Source organism: Triturus cristatus, chromosome 9 (genome assembly GCF_964204655.1).
Source record: "Triturus cristatus chromosome 9, aTriCri1.1, whole genome shotgun sequence".
NCBI lineage: Eukaryota > Metazoa > Chordata > Amphibia > Caudata > Salamandridae > Triturus > Triturus cristatus.
In genome coordinates, this window is record NC_140592.1 from 230,879,862 (window position 1) to 230,895,049 (window position 15,188).

The following is a 15,188-nucleotide window of genomic DNA, read 5'->3' on the forward strand; positions in this document are numbered from 1 at the left end:
ACAGACTGCTGACATGACACTGCTGCTGCACTGCCCGTCCATCCTGGATTCAACTCGGAATCTGGCGGGCGGGTGCAACTTGGTCTTGGCCTTCTGGGTGCGTATCGGTGGCCGTCCTACAGGAGGACCGCCAAACTCAAAATCGGCCCCATAGTCTACATGTTATGTCTTATTCTGGCTTGTAAAACTCAGAGTAAGAGGAACTTACTATATGAAGTAAGTACACCACGAAGCGGTATCAGTATTTATTAAGTGTGGTGCAAGCCACAATAAATGTAATAGAGGCCAGAGAATCCTTTATTCAACTCATGTCTTCTCCAGTCTCTTTACTCACCTCGATCTTTCTCAGGTTTCCAGAATTGGGTTGGCCTCTCTACAATTTTTTCCTAAATATTTACATCTCTGTTTCTAGAACCCCAGTATCTCTTATCCACCATTTCTCATTCTCATCCTGTTCTTTCAATAGCTTCAATATTTTAACATGAATATCTGGTAACCTAAGTCCACACTTTCATGCTCTTTGAACATTTTCACTATCTCTCTCTCAAGAGCCTGTGAAACCTCAACACTTGATTCATTGCTTCCAGTGTAGGTCTTATGGCCGTGTTACATCCCGTCCTCCCCCGTGCTGACAACTTTACAAATTTGTCATTAGACTGTTGTAGATATCCTGCTGATGCCCTAGAATGTACTCTTCATCACCTTCACTTCTTTTTCCTCATCTTCTTCTTCTTCAGCTGTACTGCTAATTCCTGCATCATCCAACATGTAATCATACACTAGTCCTTCAGCTGGGAAGAGGAGCTTGATCTGAAGGAGAAAGAGTACTGCTGTTAGTATTGTAAATGAGGGCTCCTATTGTTTCAGTATCTGATCACCTTCCCTTGTACCAAGGCAGAGCAACTCACACATATCAAATACAGAAGGATTATCAGAATTTACTTAGAAGTGACCATCAGCAGCCAAGAGTAAGATTGCTGATATCTGCGAAGAGTACGGACACAATCAACAAAGATATTTCTGTGAGATGCTAACTCTGGAGTTTTCAGTGGGCCCAAATGACAGGACTACATCCCCAAAATAAGGGTCACCTCTTTTATCCTGTAGATCAGGTGCTAGAAACATGAATAAGAGAACGGCGTATACAGGGTGGGTGAGTAGAGAGAGAGAAGCTTTCTTGCTGCCTCTTTACTATTAATTTGAGACTGTGAGAGAGACCGTGCTTGCTGTGACGCTACATTCAACCTCACAACTACACTCAGTGGTCATATGGGTAATCTGATGGTCATAAAAGTGTGCAAGTCACATGGTTATAATGGTTTGCTGGGCATGTGAAATTAGGCAAAATATGACTGGAAAAGAGCAAACAGTCAATACTCCTTACTAGGTATGCAAAGATTACAATGTGTTTAATCTGTTTTTTCATCTGTGAAACTGGCAGTATTGTTATTTAGTATGTGGAAAATGGCAATATTTGTTAATGCTAATATAAAAATTGATGATAGGTCATTGAGGATATGAGAATATGTGAGGTGGCATAAAATATCAATACATGTTATAGCCAACACAGAAAATGACAGCACCTTTTTGCTGAGTGAGCGGAATCTGGCAATATCTGCTACTGGACATGTAGAAACTGGCACTAATTGACTGAGCATACATAAATTTCCAATACCTGCAACATACACAAGGCCCAGTAGGACAATGCAACTCAGACATGTTGCTTTATTCTCAATTTAATTAATAGAAAATTTCATTTGCTATTGAAGGGTCCATACAATACAAAAGAGCCTGCAATCCCTGCAAAAAAGCCGTTCAATAATATCCTTATTAGAGGCAACTTGTGAGGCCCCTAGTCACCAGTAATGAAGAAATTACGTAGCTGCTCAACTGTAATAACTTATTACAGTTGAGTTCTGGTGTCACAATGTCTGCTGCCAGCAGCGGAGGGAAAAGGCAGGTCATGGAGCATAATTAAGGCTGCAGTTTAAAAAATAAAAAATAAACATGGCTTTTCCTTCTTCTGTTCTGCTTTTCTGGCTGAACAGTGACATGTAGAAAGGAGATATTAACGGCAACATGTTTAATGTTTTCCATGCATTAGGTAATTATAGGAAATATAGAATCGCTTTGCATGTTTCGACACATTGTAAGCTACAGCGTGTTTTGTTTTAAATCCCACTTACATTAAACTGATTCCCTTATCATTTTGCAACAAATATCTGACTGCTTTATGGTTTGTTTAATTTTGCACTAGAGATTCTAACTCAACTTTTCATGTTTACAAACATCCCATCTCTTTCATACGAAAGAGTAGCAAAACAAGGATTTACATTTTTTGTGGGATGGCTTATGGCGTGCCCATGTATCACAAGGAAAAAAAGTACACCCTGCCATCGATTATAAGGATATTTTAAGTCACCTGGAAGTTCCATGACCTTATAAAGGAACTCAGCCTTTGCCCTTGTTCCTCAATATAGTCTCATAACTCCTTTGCGACTTGCAAAAACCTCATAATGTATGGCAGGGTTACTTAATTCAATATATATTCAGCTGAATGTTTTGATTCATCCCAAAACGTTTATTTTGTATTCATATATTGATAATTTTTAAACAATTAAGTTAGTAACCAATATGAGCATATACGTACTCATGGCATCTTTTCTTACATGCTACATATCAAATTTCACATAATCAATGTTATTGATTGCAACAAGGCACATCATTGGTTATGATACACATGACACATTTTCATATCTACATATGCATCGGCCCAATCAGAAATCTATCTCCGACCATGAGCTTGACTTCCTCTCCTCCTTTTAAGTCTGCTCCTATTCCTCATTGATAGTCATCACTACCTCACACTTTCTATGCTCTACCTTTCTCACCAGCTCACCTTCTCATTACTCATCTTTTCTCGCAGCCAAGTGCTAAATGCAACCCTGCTTTGGGCGTCTCCTGTAGCACCAACACTCCATACCAATGAGAATATGAACCAGGACTCAATGAGCTCTGGGATGCGCATCTGTTTCTCCAAGGGAATCTTCTTGTCTCCCTGCAAAATACAAAAAACGTTCTAAGTTTCAGCAGTAAAAGTAAGCTTGCTCTACACATATCAGTCACAGAAACATTTTGATAGAGCGTACTAACCAAGTAGATTACAAGGTACATAAAGGAAGACGAAATGCATAAAGCTTATGCACCTTCAAAAGAGCCAATGAGAAACAAATCAAGTTCTGATTGCATTCCTGAGAGAACCTTGTAGATTCATCATTGAGTGCTACCGGCTGGCTAATATCTCATCGTCTGCACTTTCCTTCAAATGCAGGAAAAAAGCTAAACCTCCAAGGACTACTTTGGGGAGAGGCCTGAAACAGTGTGTTTTCGAAAAACGAATATGTGATGAAACGTTACCTCTTTAGGGGAAAATGGGTGGAAAAAACAGTCCAGAAGTTTGAGGAGGCTCACAACTAAATTACTGTCTGTTGAAGTTATGACTTCCTTGACTGATCGCCGAACAAAGTTGATTGAATCCTACAAGAGAAGAAGAGACAATGTTCTTAAGAGACAGTAGAATTAGGAGTGTCACATGCTAGAATAAGAATCAGAAGTTGGAGACTTTGCATTGCCTTTAAAAGAGAAACCAACTGTTGGGGAAAGTGAAAATGTTACTTTTGGGAAGCAGTTATCTTCCTATGCTGGACCTCTAATTAAAAAAAAGCATTTTATGATATCTTCCTTATGACTAGAGAGCAGGCCACTTTAAAATTCATAATAGTGCTTCTCACAGGATCATATTAGTATACTCGCCTTCTGAGGGCAAGAACCAGTCATTCTTACCAGCTTTATCTACTGTCTTGCACAGCAGCTCATTGAGTTCACCAAGAGTCAGGGATCACAGTGCTAAGCAGGCAACCTCAACTCTGGCCTACGTTAGATCAGGGAAAATGTGCCGACCTGATTTCTATACCATCTATGCATAATAGGCAAGGTTAATAGGAGTCCACAGGTCACACACATTACAGAATCTCAGGTCCCCACTGAGCGATGGTGAAATGCAGTCACCCACTTGTGATTTAAGTCCTCTAACCTTCTCTCAATGTCCAAAGACACTATCTCCTTCTTCAGTAGCCCCAGTTGTGTGCCCTCGGGCCAAGACTACTAGGTTTCAGAGAGCCCTAGAGTAGGAGTATATCCATGTCCCCAGTAAACTGTATATAAACTGATGAATTGCTTGCACCAACCATTGCTCTGCACCTATGGTTAGTGAATGAGGAATTTGTTATTTTTCGTGGTTCAGTTCCAAGTGTTTATGAGGTACAGAACTGTTTCTTGTGATACTGTGTAGAGCCCATCTCTCTAATTACAGGTGCCCTGGAAGACCAGACCCTATCTACTTAACCCACAGACGCCTGAGGCACACTCACCTCAGAAGTATCCAAGTTCAGACTGGATAAGCCTGTACAAACTCTGTAGATTCTTTTATTTTCACCACTGTTCTTATCAACCACACCCACCACTTCTCTGTGACATCTACACAAGTGTGATCCAGTAAGAGAGACCTCAGATTATTCACCGGCATTCCCACCAATCAGTCTAAGCCCTGCTACAACTGTATTCCCCTTATTGTGTCTTGACTTGCAGGTAATCCTAATTACTTAAATTCTCCCTTTCTGGAGAAATCATTATGTATTGCCTCCACATACACACTTATGTCCAGGACACCAGCCTCAGAGCATTTAAAGTCCCATGAAACTCCAGTACTGGGGCAAAGTGTCACAGGAAGAGAGTGATATAAGTAAGTGTAAAACATTGAGTTGTTGGTTGAGTGAGTTGGAAACCATGCTCAAGCAGCAACCAAAATCCATGTCAGGGTGAACCACTAAAGTCACTAAGCTAAACTGTGCTTAACCTTCTGGTAGCTTGGCACAAAAGCAGTCAGGCTTAACTTAGAGGCAATGTATAAAGCATTTATGCAGCACACACACAGTAACAAAGTGACATCACAACACAGGACAATTCCAATACCAATTTAGAAAAATAGATGACATTTTAATACATTTTTTGACGCCAAAACAACAAAAATCCAATCAGTTGAACCAGAGTTATGCATTTTTAAAACTGTAGGCAAAAACTAGCGCCTAAAAGATCAAAGGCCAACTGCAAACATCTGCGTGAGACCAGGTCAAAAGCGAAAAAATATGGCTGACCACGATGGAGCGTGGGTCGGATACAAGAAGTGGATTGGAAACGGTCAGCACTTACCTTCAGACTTATAAGGAATTTTGTAGGAAAATGTCTGAGAAGGTAAAGTTCAGCAGGACAAGGATGCAGACAGAGTCCGAGGAGGAGGTGTTGCCATCTGGGACCAGCTGGATGAAGTGGCGGTGTTGATTTCTACGTTTGACTTAGTCTCTTTTTTAGAAGTCGAAAACGGGAAACATCCTTTACCACGAAGGCTTTACAACGCGGTACGTTTACTACGGTACACTTACCACGTAAACGTCTTCATATATTCGTCGAAAACCTCCAGCGGGACAAAGCTGCAAGCAGTAGCCGAAGAGGGCTCCACAAGGCAGGACACCCTTGTACGAAGGACCGCTGAACAGGATTTCCTGCTACAGGGAAGAATGTAGCGGAAGTTGTCGCAAAGTCAGGCTGACCGGCAATGCACCTTGGGTGGATCGACAAGCAGGTAGATCCCGGTCTTCTCTCAGTTCTCAGAGCACTGTTGTCTATCTGGGCACCTTGAGCACTACTTCAAAGGAGAGACACCACTTGTAAGGTCAGGATTCACTCAGGCTGCGCCCAGGTGTGGGTTCAAGATGGTTGGAACCTTTTCTGTCTCTGAGACTCTGATCAGGAGACCACCCAACTAGCTGTTGAAGTCACTCTGGTAGTCTTGGGTTATGGGCCAAAGCAGAAGGGAACGCCTCTGAGGCAGCAGAGAAGTCCTTCCAGGTGCAGCAAAGCAGTCTTCTGAAGTACATAGAAGGACACAGCAGCAAGCTGTCCTCTGAGAGTCCTTCCGCAGGTCCAGAAAGTAAACTGAAGAGTGGGTCTGAGGGTCCTATATTTTTATACCTGGTGCCTTCTTTGAAGGAGAAGTTTAAAAAGTGTTTGGAATTTCCTGCCTCCCTGCCCTAGCTCCACCCTGGCTGCATGCACAATCAGCTAGTGTGAAGTCCTTTGTGTGAAGACAGGGCACAACCTATTGAGTTGCAAGTAGGGATGTGTCCAGCTCCACCGCCATCCTGCCAGCGATTGCCCATCCAGCCACATCTAATCCCTGTGCATGCAGTTTAAACTGCCATGTCAACTTGGCAAGTAAACCCCCTTGCCAAGCTCAAACCTTTCTTTCCAATACATATAGTCACCCCTAGGGTACACCCTGGACAGGCCACGGGCAGGGTGCAGTATATGTAAAAAGTAGGACATATACTTTTAAGTTTTAAGTGTCCTGTTACTGAAAAACTTTTACATTTGTTTTTCACTACTGCAAGGCCTATCTCTCCCATGTGATAACATTGGGATTACCTTATTAAATTTTATAAGTCTAATTCCCAATTGTGAAGAGAGAGACTCTTTTTAACTTTGGTGTCTCTGGAATCACAATTTAAAATCCTAACTTAGGGTGAAGTCAGATTTTAAATTCCAATTCTAAAAATACCACTTTTAGAAAGTTGCCATTTTCTTGCTTTAGCCATTTGGTACCTGCTGCCTGTCTCTGATCATATGTCTAGGGTGGGTGACAGTTGGGCTTTGTGTATTCCCCCAGACAGTCACACAATGGGAGCTTAGGTGTGACCTGATGGGCTGTCCTGGCAGGATGGGAGGGAGGAGCTGGACCCAGCCTCACTTACACCTTAATAGGTTATTTCCTGTCCCCACACAAAGGGCTGCATAACCCCATGTAGTGAGTCTGGAGCCAGGGCAGAAAGCAAGGGCTTTGGTCAAAGGCATGTCTCTGAAGTCTCCTCCACTTCAAAGACACAACTGGGTATAAGTACTGCACCTCTGACACCACCAATTCAGTACACTTCTGGAACTATGGATACTCTACCAGGAAGAAGGGCTGCTGTGCTGCTGAAAGGACTGCCATTCATCGGGACTGCTACTTTGCTGTACTCCTGCTTCGCTGTGCTGGCCTGCTGCCCTCTTGCCTGGATGAGAAAGATTGAACCTGCATCACTTGAACCAAGAACTTAAAGTGACTCCAAGGGCTAGTTGGCTGGCCTCCTTATCTGAAGTCTCAGGGACATAAAATACTTCCAACCACCTTGTTTCTGCACCTGGACTCTGCCATCTTTCAGTCTGCCCTGCCAAGTGGTGCAACCCCAGTCCTGGACCCTTGGAAGTGGGCCTATGATGCTTGCTGCAGCAGAAATGACGCATCCTCTGTGAAACTGATGCATCACCGTTGCTGCGCGGATCAGAACTGGCGCATAGCCCCCGTTGCATGGATCAGAACCGGCGCATCGCCTCTACTGCGTGGATTGATACGGATGCATCGCCATTGCTGCATGGATCCGACTGTTGCATCGGCTTCGGAACCACCATTGCGTGACGCTCCTCTCGTCGCAGGGTCCTCACATTTCTGTTGACTGCAGCCTTGACGATGATACCGAACCTTCGCATCGCAGCACCCTGCTCATCGGAGCTGATGCATCACCAATGCTACGCTAGGTAGGACCAGCGCATCACCCCCGTTGCGAGGATTGACACCAGTGCATCGCCTTGTCTGTACCGCAAACTCAACGTCGACATAACAAGGAATAGAGTACTTTTGTTCAGTGGACCTCACTGGGTACCTGTAGCCGGCCCATGATCCATTGTGGTCAGCCTGAACTTTTGGCTTTGACCTGGTCCGGTGCGACCAGATATCCAAAGTAAACGATTATTGCTTCTAAGTGCGATTTTATATAATTATTTTTTTTAAATCAAAACATCTAGTTCTACTGATTGGATTTTTGACATTTTGGTCTTGTATTTATTAAAATATTTTCTATATTACTAAACTGGTGTGGGATCTTTTTATGTGATGTTTTCAATGTCTTTACTGGTTGAAGTGTTGTACAAATACTTTACACATTGCCTTCAAGTTAAGCCTGACTGCTCTGTGCCAAGCTAGCTACCAGAGGGTGAGCACAGGTTAACCTGGGGATTGCTGGTGCCTTACCATGACTAGGATTGTAGTTACTGCTTGACCAGGGGTCACACTCCAGTCAACCAGGAACCCAGTTTCTGACGGCAAGCTACAAACAAAGCACAACAGTGGCCACATGCCTTTTTCACTGAATCTTCAAGGATTGTCTGCAGCCCAACTCATAGTAGCCCATTCCTCTCAACCTACAGACCAACAGCCAACATCAGAAGTTAAAGAGGATTTTGCAAAGAGCTTATGATCAAGGACAAGATCCATTCCAGAGCTTCTACTATCTCCTGAAGGAGTGGAGGGCAGAACACAAGGAGGCCAGGAGGGTGTCATTATCACCCTGAAAACTCAAGCTAACAATTTCAATATCAAAGGAAGGGAGGTATGACAAGTAGTAGCTATGGAAGACAGGGAGATAGAAAGGCACTTACTTACTCCATGTTTCATGTTTTCTCCACCAGAAGTAGGATGGGAGCAAGAAAAGAGAGCACTAGAGAAGCCCCTTAGGAAACCAAACAATTTATAAACTAGTGCATAAATGCTGGGGGGGAGGGGGGAGGGAGTAGAAAATCGTGAAATGGTGGGAAGATCCTATTATATATTTTATATATATATATATTACCTACTGGCGGTCGCCAGTAGGTAGTTATAGTTAGGACCACGTTTCCATAGGAAAACCTCAACATTCTATTTTGAATAACTTTGGCGCCGGTCGACGAATCCTCGCGAATTTCTCAAAATAGGTGGGGCGCTACGCTCCGCTCCTACCCTGAAAGTCTCGGGGGGATCCGTCAAGCGGGGGCTGAGATAAAAGGGGGGTCCCAAAACACGTTTTTCCCATGCATTTTTCCATAGGACCTTTAGAACGAGCTACAGCCCGAACGGCTGAACAGAATTACTCAAAATTTGGCAGAGAGGTAGTCCCTAGGTCAAGGAAGTGCCTTTTGTAGGTTTGGTGTAAATCTGTTCAGTAGATTCTGAGAAAATAGCCTTTAAATCAATATATATATCTGAGCCCGCTTACGGTACGCTTACCGTACGCTTACGGTAAGCGTACGGTGGCGTGCGCGAGCGCGATTCTGATTGGCTCTTAGATCTTAGTAAACATTCGAATCGGCCGAAACCAGGAAGCGGCGGCCGCCATTTTGTGTATTTCACTCTGAAAAAAAAGAGTGAAAACAAGGAAAGGGGGCAATGAGGAGAGTTACAGACCCCCTAACATTTGTAAGGGGGTCAAAGAAGGACAGAAAAGTACAAAAAAAACATTTATTGATTTTAAAAAAAATCACGGGGTACGCGTACGGTAAGCTTACGGTAAGCGTACGGTAGAAAAAAAAAAAAAAAAAAAATGAAAATCAGATTTAAGTGTTTAGATATTAGGGGGCTCTAAAAAGAGCCTTCATCATTGAAGTGCACACCATCTCCTCTATAAATGTCTTGCATGTCATAACGCAAGTTGTTGTGGTAAATGGCACCCATACCATAGTCACGGAGGAAAGCAGAAACAGATTTGTTGACGTGCTTTCTTGCTTTGTCATCGCACCGCGTGCCCACCGTGCGTGCACGGCACTAACTGCGTAAAGTGGGCGCGCGGTGCGCGAAGCGCACCGTGCGCGCACGGAACGAACTGCGTTAAGTGGGCGCGCACGCCACGAATGGCGTAAAGTAACTTAGCATTTAAAAAACCGTACAAATTCACTGAAAAAACCATAGGTTTCACACACGTTATAGTTAGGAATTAGCATTTAAAAAACCTTGCAAATTCACTGAAAAAACCATAGGTTTCACACATGTTATAGTTAGCGGAAATTTTACTGATAAAAAACCAATGAAATTCCCCCGTTATAGTTAGTGCAGGCAACTATAACTCACGCGACCGCAATCTTCTGCTGATGACATATGTGTCTCTATGAAAAAAAAATATTTGTAATATATGTATAGCTAAAAATGTATGGAAGAAGACATGGGCAAATAAGTGTCTAAATACAGTATTAGCATCAGCAGAGGATTGCGGTCGCGTGAGTTATAGTTGCCTGCACTAACTATAACGGGGGAATTTCATTGGTTTTTTATCAGTAAAATTTCCGCTAACTATAACATGTGTGAAACCTATGGTTTTTTCAGTGAATTTGCAAGGTTTTTTAAATGCTAATTCCTAACTATAACGTGTGTGAAACCTATGGTTTTTTCAGTGAATATATATATATATATATATATATATATATATATATATATATATATATATATATATATATATATATATATATATATATATATATATATATATATTATATATATTGTTTAGATGGCAATCAAATATTTTTCAACCAACAGCTGATCTGGAAATCAAGGTTAGTTAGGGACAGCCACTTTGTTCCATACCTATTGATGAAGTAAGATCTGGAAGCTTTGTTGTTGGTCTTGGAGATCATAACCTGCTCTACTAAAGTTGGGTCCTATTAATCTCCTTCTAGTAAGATGAACAGAGCTACTGTGTGTATTGACCAGGTGTTCCGTTTTTATTTTAAAACTTTGGAAATTTGTGGTCTTAAATAAGAAACATATATACGTAGTTTTTGTTGATCTTGGCGCAAAGCTTGATCTGATTCCTAGGAAGAAACTCTGGACAGCACTCAAAGATATGGGAATGCCGACCAATTTACTGTACATCATAATAAGCTTATATAGTGAAAACTATGCCCAAGTAAGATGGGGTAGGAAACGTGGGCTAAAAGACTGTATTAATGTTGATAGGGGTGCTCGACAAGGATACACATTAGCTCCACTCTGTTCAACTTATAGATGAATGGGCTGATTGAAACACTATATGACTGCACTGGTGATCTCCCAAAATTAGTAGATCAAAAGATACCTGCTTTTTGCAGCCGACGCACTACTAACCACTAATTATGGGCCTGCAGAATTTAATTATTTGGTTCTCATCCTGAGAAAAATATGGCTTGGAAATTATTGTATCCAAAACAAACTTCATGACTTCGTCCACATAAGGCTTTTACAGGGAAGGTTAAGATAGGAGCAGCTTATTTGGAACAAGTCAAAGAACTTCGTCCACATAAGGCTTCTACAGGGAAGGTTAATTTAGGAGCAGCTTATCTGGAACAAGTCAAAGATTTTGATTACCTCAGTGTAGTAATTGCCAACTCTCTATCATGGACGCCACAAATATCCAAGAGCCAGCTGACACTAAAATACGCAGGGTCAACAGTAGTGAAAAACTAAATAATTACAGACCGATATCATCAGCCCTAGAAATTTACTACTAGGTGCAGCTCTATGTAGAGCAGAAATCTGGGCATGGACCAAATAGGGGGGCTTGAGAAAACTAAAAATATGTTTATCAGATCTATACTAAGGTTGCCTCAGAGTGCCCCTCTTATAACCATGCAATTAAATCTGGGTCTAAAGAATGTAATGTAATGCATGCTGCAGTTCTTAAACCCTTGATATACGGAGTCAAGGTTTGGACTGGTACTTCTCCAATTCTCCTAAGGAAAGCATTTATAGAAGTGAAAGGCCTGGATAAATCTGGGCTAATACAATGGCTCAAAATTGGATGTATAAGCTAGGATTGCATGACGTTTGGGACAATTCTGACCAGATTATGAAAGCTACACTGAGCCGGTTAAAGTGTAGATATTGGGACTATATTCAGGAGAATCAGTTGCGCAAGCCTATTACTGGTGCTTTAACCGAAAAGTTTTTAGATTTTATTGGTAACCCGGGTTTCAAATTGTTTCTGGATAGAATTGAACCACCGCAAGCTAAATCAATTTTCCTAAAACTCAGTTACGGAATTCTGGTTATAAATAAATGTTGAAGCAGACGGAGGAAATATCAAGGTCCACCTTCCTGACCTTTACGTGAGGTGAGAACTGAGTCAGAGGAGCACATTTGTTTCTTTGTCCCTCTAATACCAAACTGAGGAAGACCTGGATTATCCCTTTTTGTGATACTTTATTTATAGCACGTCTAACGGCTGTCATCAGACTACTAAAAAGCGATCTAAAAATTGGAAAATCTAGCGTCCGTAAACATGTGATGCTTAAAACAATCCCATCCATTGAGCCATATCTTTTGTGGCCATTGACGTCCCATGAGCGGTTTTTATTGATCAGGTTCCGATTGGACTATTTCCATCTGTTACTTGCTGTCCCAAAAGGGAGTTGCAGAGGCCAGATGTTAGCATCCTGTGGCTGCGACGGAGTGTCTCCTCAGGACTTGCTACACTTTATGTTTTTCTGTAAATTTTATGAAGTACCACGCAGATATTTTTTAACACCTCTTTTAAAGAAGTTGAATTTTATCCAGGTCCGCCCAGCTCTTTTTTATTTACAGCTACTGAAACCAGATTGTGTAACTTTTATAGTAGGCTTTCTGAAATTCTCTCCGAGATCTAGGATCTGTATGGAGAGCTAGTAAACTTTCAACGTTGGTAGGCACCCCACATTACTACCCATATAGATGAAGTTTTGGCCTCTAGCTGTGTGGTTTTTCCCCCCTATTATTCCTTGCATTAGATGAATATACTTTTGTATTTTAGGGGACCATCTGTCTCAATTTTATTGTTATGAATTGTATGTTTTAATTGCTACATGGAGTTGTGTAACTTTTATGGTTTTTATTTTAAAGCAGAGTAAAGTATTTTGAAATTGAAATGCTAATAAGTGATATTACAGAAGAGCTTGTATTTGCCTTGTCTAGATATTTATTTTACACATGGCGATTGAGATGTAAAATATTAAAGCAAGATCAGCATCTAAAAGGGATGCACCAAATATGTTATTCTACTGGTTACTGTATCTAAATATTTTATGGTTTTTCTATTAGGTGTAAACAGGATTGAATATAATCTTTATTGGACAAGCACTTTGAACAACGTTGACTGAACACTCTCTATGTTTACTGTACCTTTCTAAGAGCACTGTATCAAGTGTAAATAGGATTGATTCCAACTTTTATTGCATAAGCGCTTGAACAATGCTGACTGATCCCTCGTTATGTCTTGTCTAGCTTCTATCCTAATTGCAGTAAAATACCATTTGTAATCGAAACACCAATTATCTTGGCATTATCTTTACAATTCGAATTCAGCAGCAAAACTGAGCGATAGTCAGCCGGGTTTGCAGTTCGCTTCTTTTCTTGTGGAATTAATATTATCAAGTCCCAGTGACCCTCTGTGTCTCTTTGAAAGCCTTAAACAATTTCTTTGAATGATGTGTTAATATATCACTAAAGGCCTTGTAAAAATAATTAGACAGAACCTCAGGACATGGAGTCATCCTAAGGGCAACCACAAATAAAGCAATAAGCCATTACATAATGGTCAAATAAAAATAAAATATGGCGCATTAAAGAGTAAAAAGGAAGAAAGCGGACCACAGCACTTAGCATTTAGAAGATACTCAAACAAAATACAATTAAAAATCTTAAAAATCAACAAGCAGGACGGGCATGGGTGGGAGAGCAACAGATAACCCGGGGATTTAATGATGGGAAATTACAGAAGTGAGCGCATAGAGAGAGCAAGGGGTCGAGGCACTCAGCATAAATAAAAAAATTATAAAAAATGATTTAATGCTAATGTGCGTGGGCTACCTTTTTAGGTTAATCACAGTCGAAAAACACCTTTGGCTGATACCAAAACTGATAGACAACCCTACGTGCCAATACCTAAAGCCAGTTGATCCACAGTAGCCAGTGGCAGAAAGGGGCTGTCCAAAAGCTTGTTTCAGTTTCTTTATGTATGTGAGTATGCTGTATGTGGATATGTGGAGTGTGTTGTGTGATGACAATAAGCCTTGTCAGGTGAGACCAAAAAGGAAAACAAGAGCCTATCTTTTAGTGCTTTTGTTAGTCGTTCCGCTAATGGTCTCCACTGTTATATTTTAGCTCCTAAGTGGAAGGAAAGAGCCTCTTCCAAAGGAAACTTTTGTCTATTTGAAGGTACACCAACCCCTGAGATAAGTCCATGTAATTTTTCTCTCTTTAGAATGTCTTATCTTTCAGGTCATTTGCTTCTCCTATTGTTGATATGGCGGTAACGCCGGGCCCCAAACCCCACATTCAGCAGTCTTTCACATTATTCATTTATAACAGCATTCAAAGCTAGAGAGATGCTTACACTTGAGAGAGTAAAGCAATTCAATTACTGTTTATCTATTAGGTCACTAGACATAGAAAGTAAATTAAATAGGATTTATCCCTAGAGGCAAAGGTGCTATAAGTTAAGTTTCTATGTAACATGTTCACTTACCAAGATAACCTGATGCAATGAAGGAGGAAAAAAGGTACACCAAGGTGGTCACAAGTTATTGATACGTTTATATCCGAGAAGTGGGCTAAATGTTAGCTGCAAATGTAATATATTTTAATAATGTTTTGACATGAAACACACCTGAAAACAATTCTGCTTTGAATATAATTGTTTGGTTTAGTATAATTGCGAAGTTTTTAGAAGCTCTTGATTGCTCCACTTTGTTGCACTAAATTGTCCCTGCCAAGGATGGGGAATACAAGAAACAGGAAGCTAACCACATGCACGGACATAAGAGTGTGCAGACGGGCTCTAGCGCATTATGAACAAGCATTTGTAATGCAATAGGTCTCGCATTTGCGATAGTTTACGATATCGACATTGTAAATGATAATGCCTTTTATTTATCTGTTTTGATAAATAACACATAAATAAAAGGCATTGTCATTTACAGTTCCCATAGCTAAAACTCTTGTAAATGCGAGACCTATTACATTTCAAATATGCGGCCGCCGCTGCTTGGAAAGTGAAAGCGCGCATGGTGAGCTGAATGTTGCAGGAAAGCATGTCATGCCTGCAGTAGGAGAAACTCATTAAAGAAAATAGTGCTTACAGACTAAATGAGACATACCGTATAACAACAGAAGTTAAAGGGCCGGTCCTCATGGGAGGTTACAAAAGAAGATAAGACGGTACTAAGGAGGGACTAACAAGCCTATTAACGAATCAGAAGCCAGCATTTACAAAGAACAATGA

General features: G+C 41.1%; 1 protein-coding gene across 1 annotated transcript in view; it reads right to left on the bottom strand.

The window, feature by feature from the left end:
* The window catches only part of DNAH1 (dynein axonemal heavy chain 1), a 1,256,292-nt gene that overhangs the window by 512,254 nt on the left and 728,850 nt on the right, over positions 1-15,188 (bottom strand). Inside the window, exons 39-41 of the mRNA XM_085624793.1 lie at positions 3,418-3,537; positions 2,900-3,058; positions 703-810 (exon numbers count right to left, since the gene is read on the bottom strand). Coding sequence (XP_085480919.1) covers positions 703-810; positions 2,900-3,058; positions 3,418-3,537 — 387 coding nt within the window. The remainder of the gene's footprint in view (positions 1-702; positions 811-2,899; positions 3,059-3,417; positions 3,538-15,188) is intronic.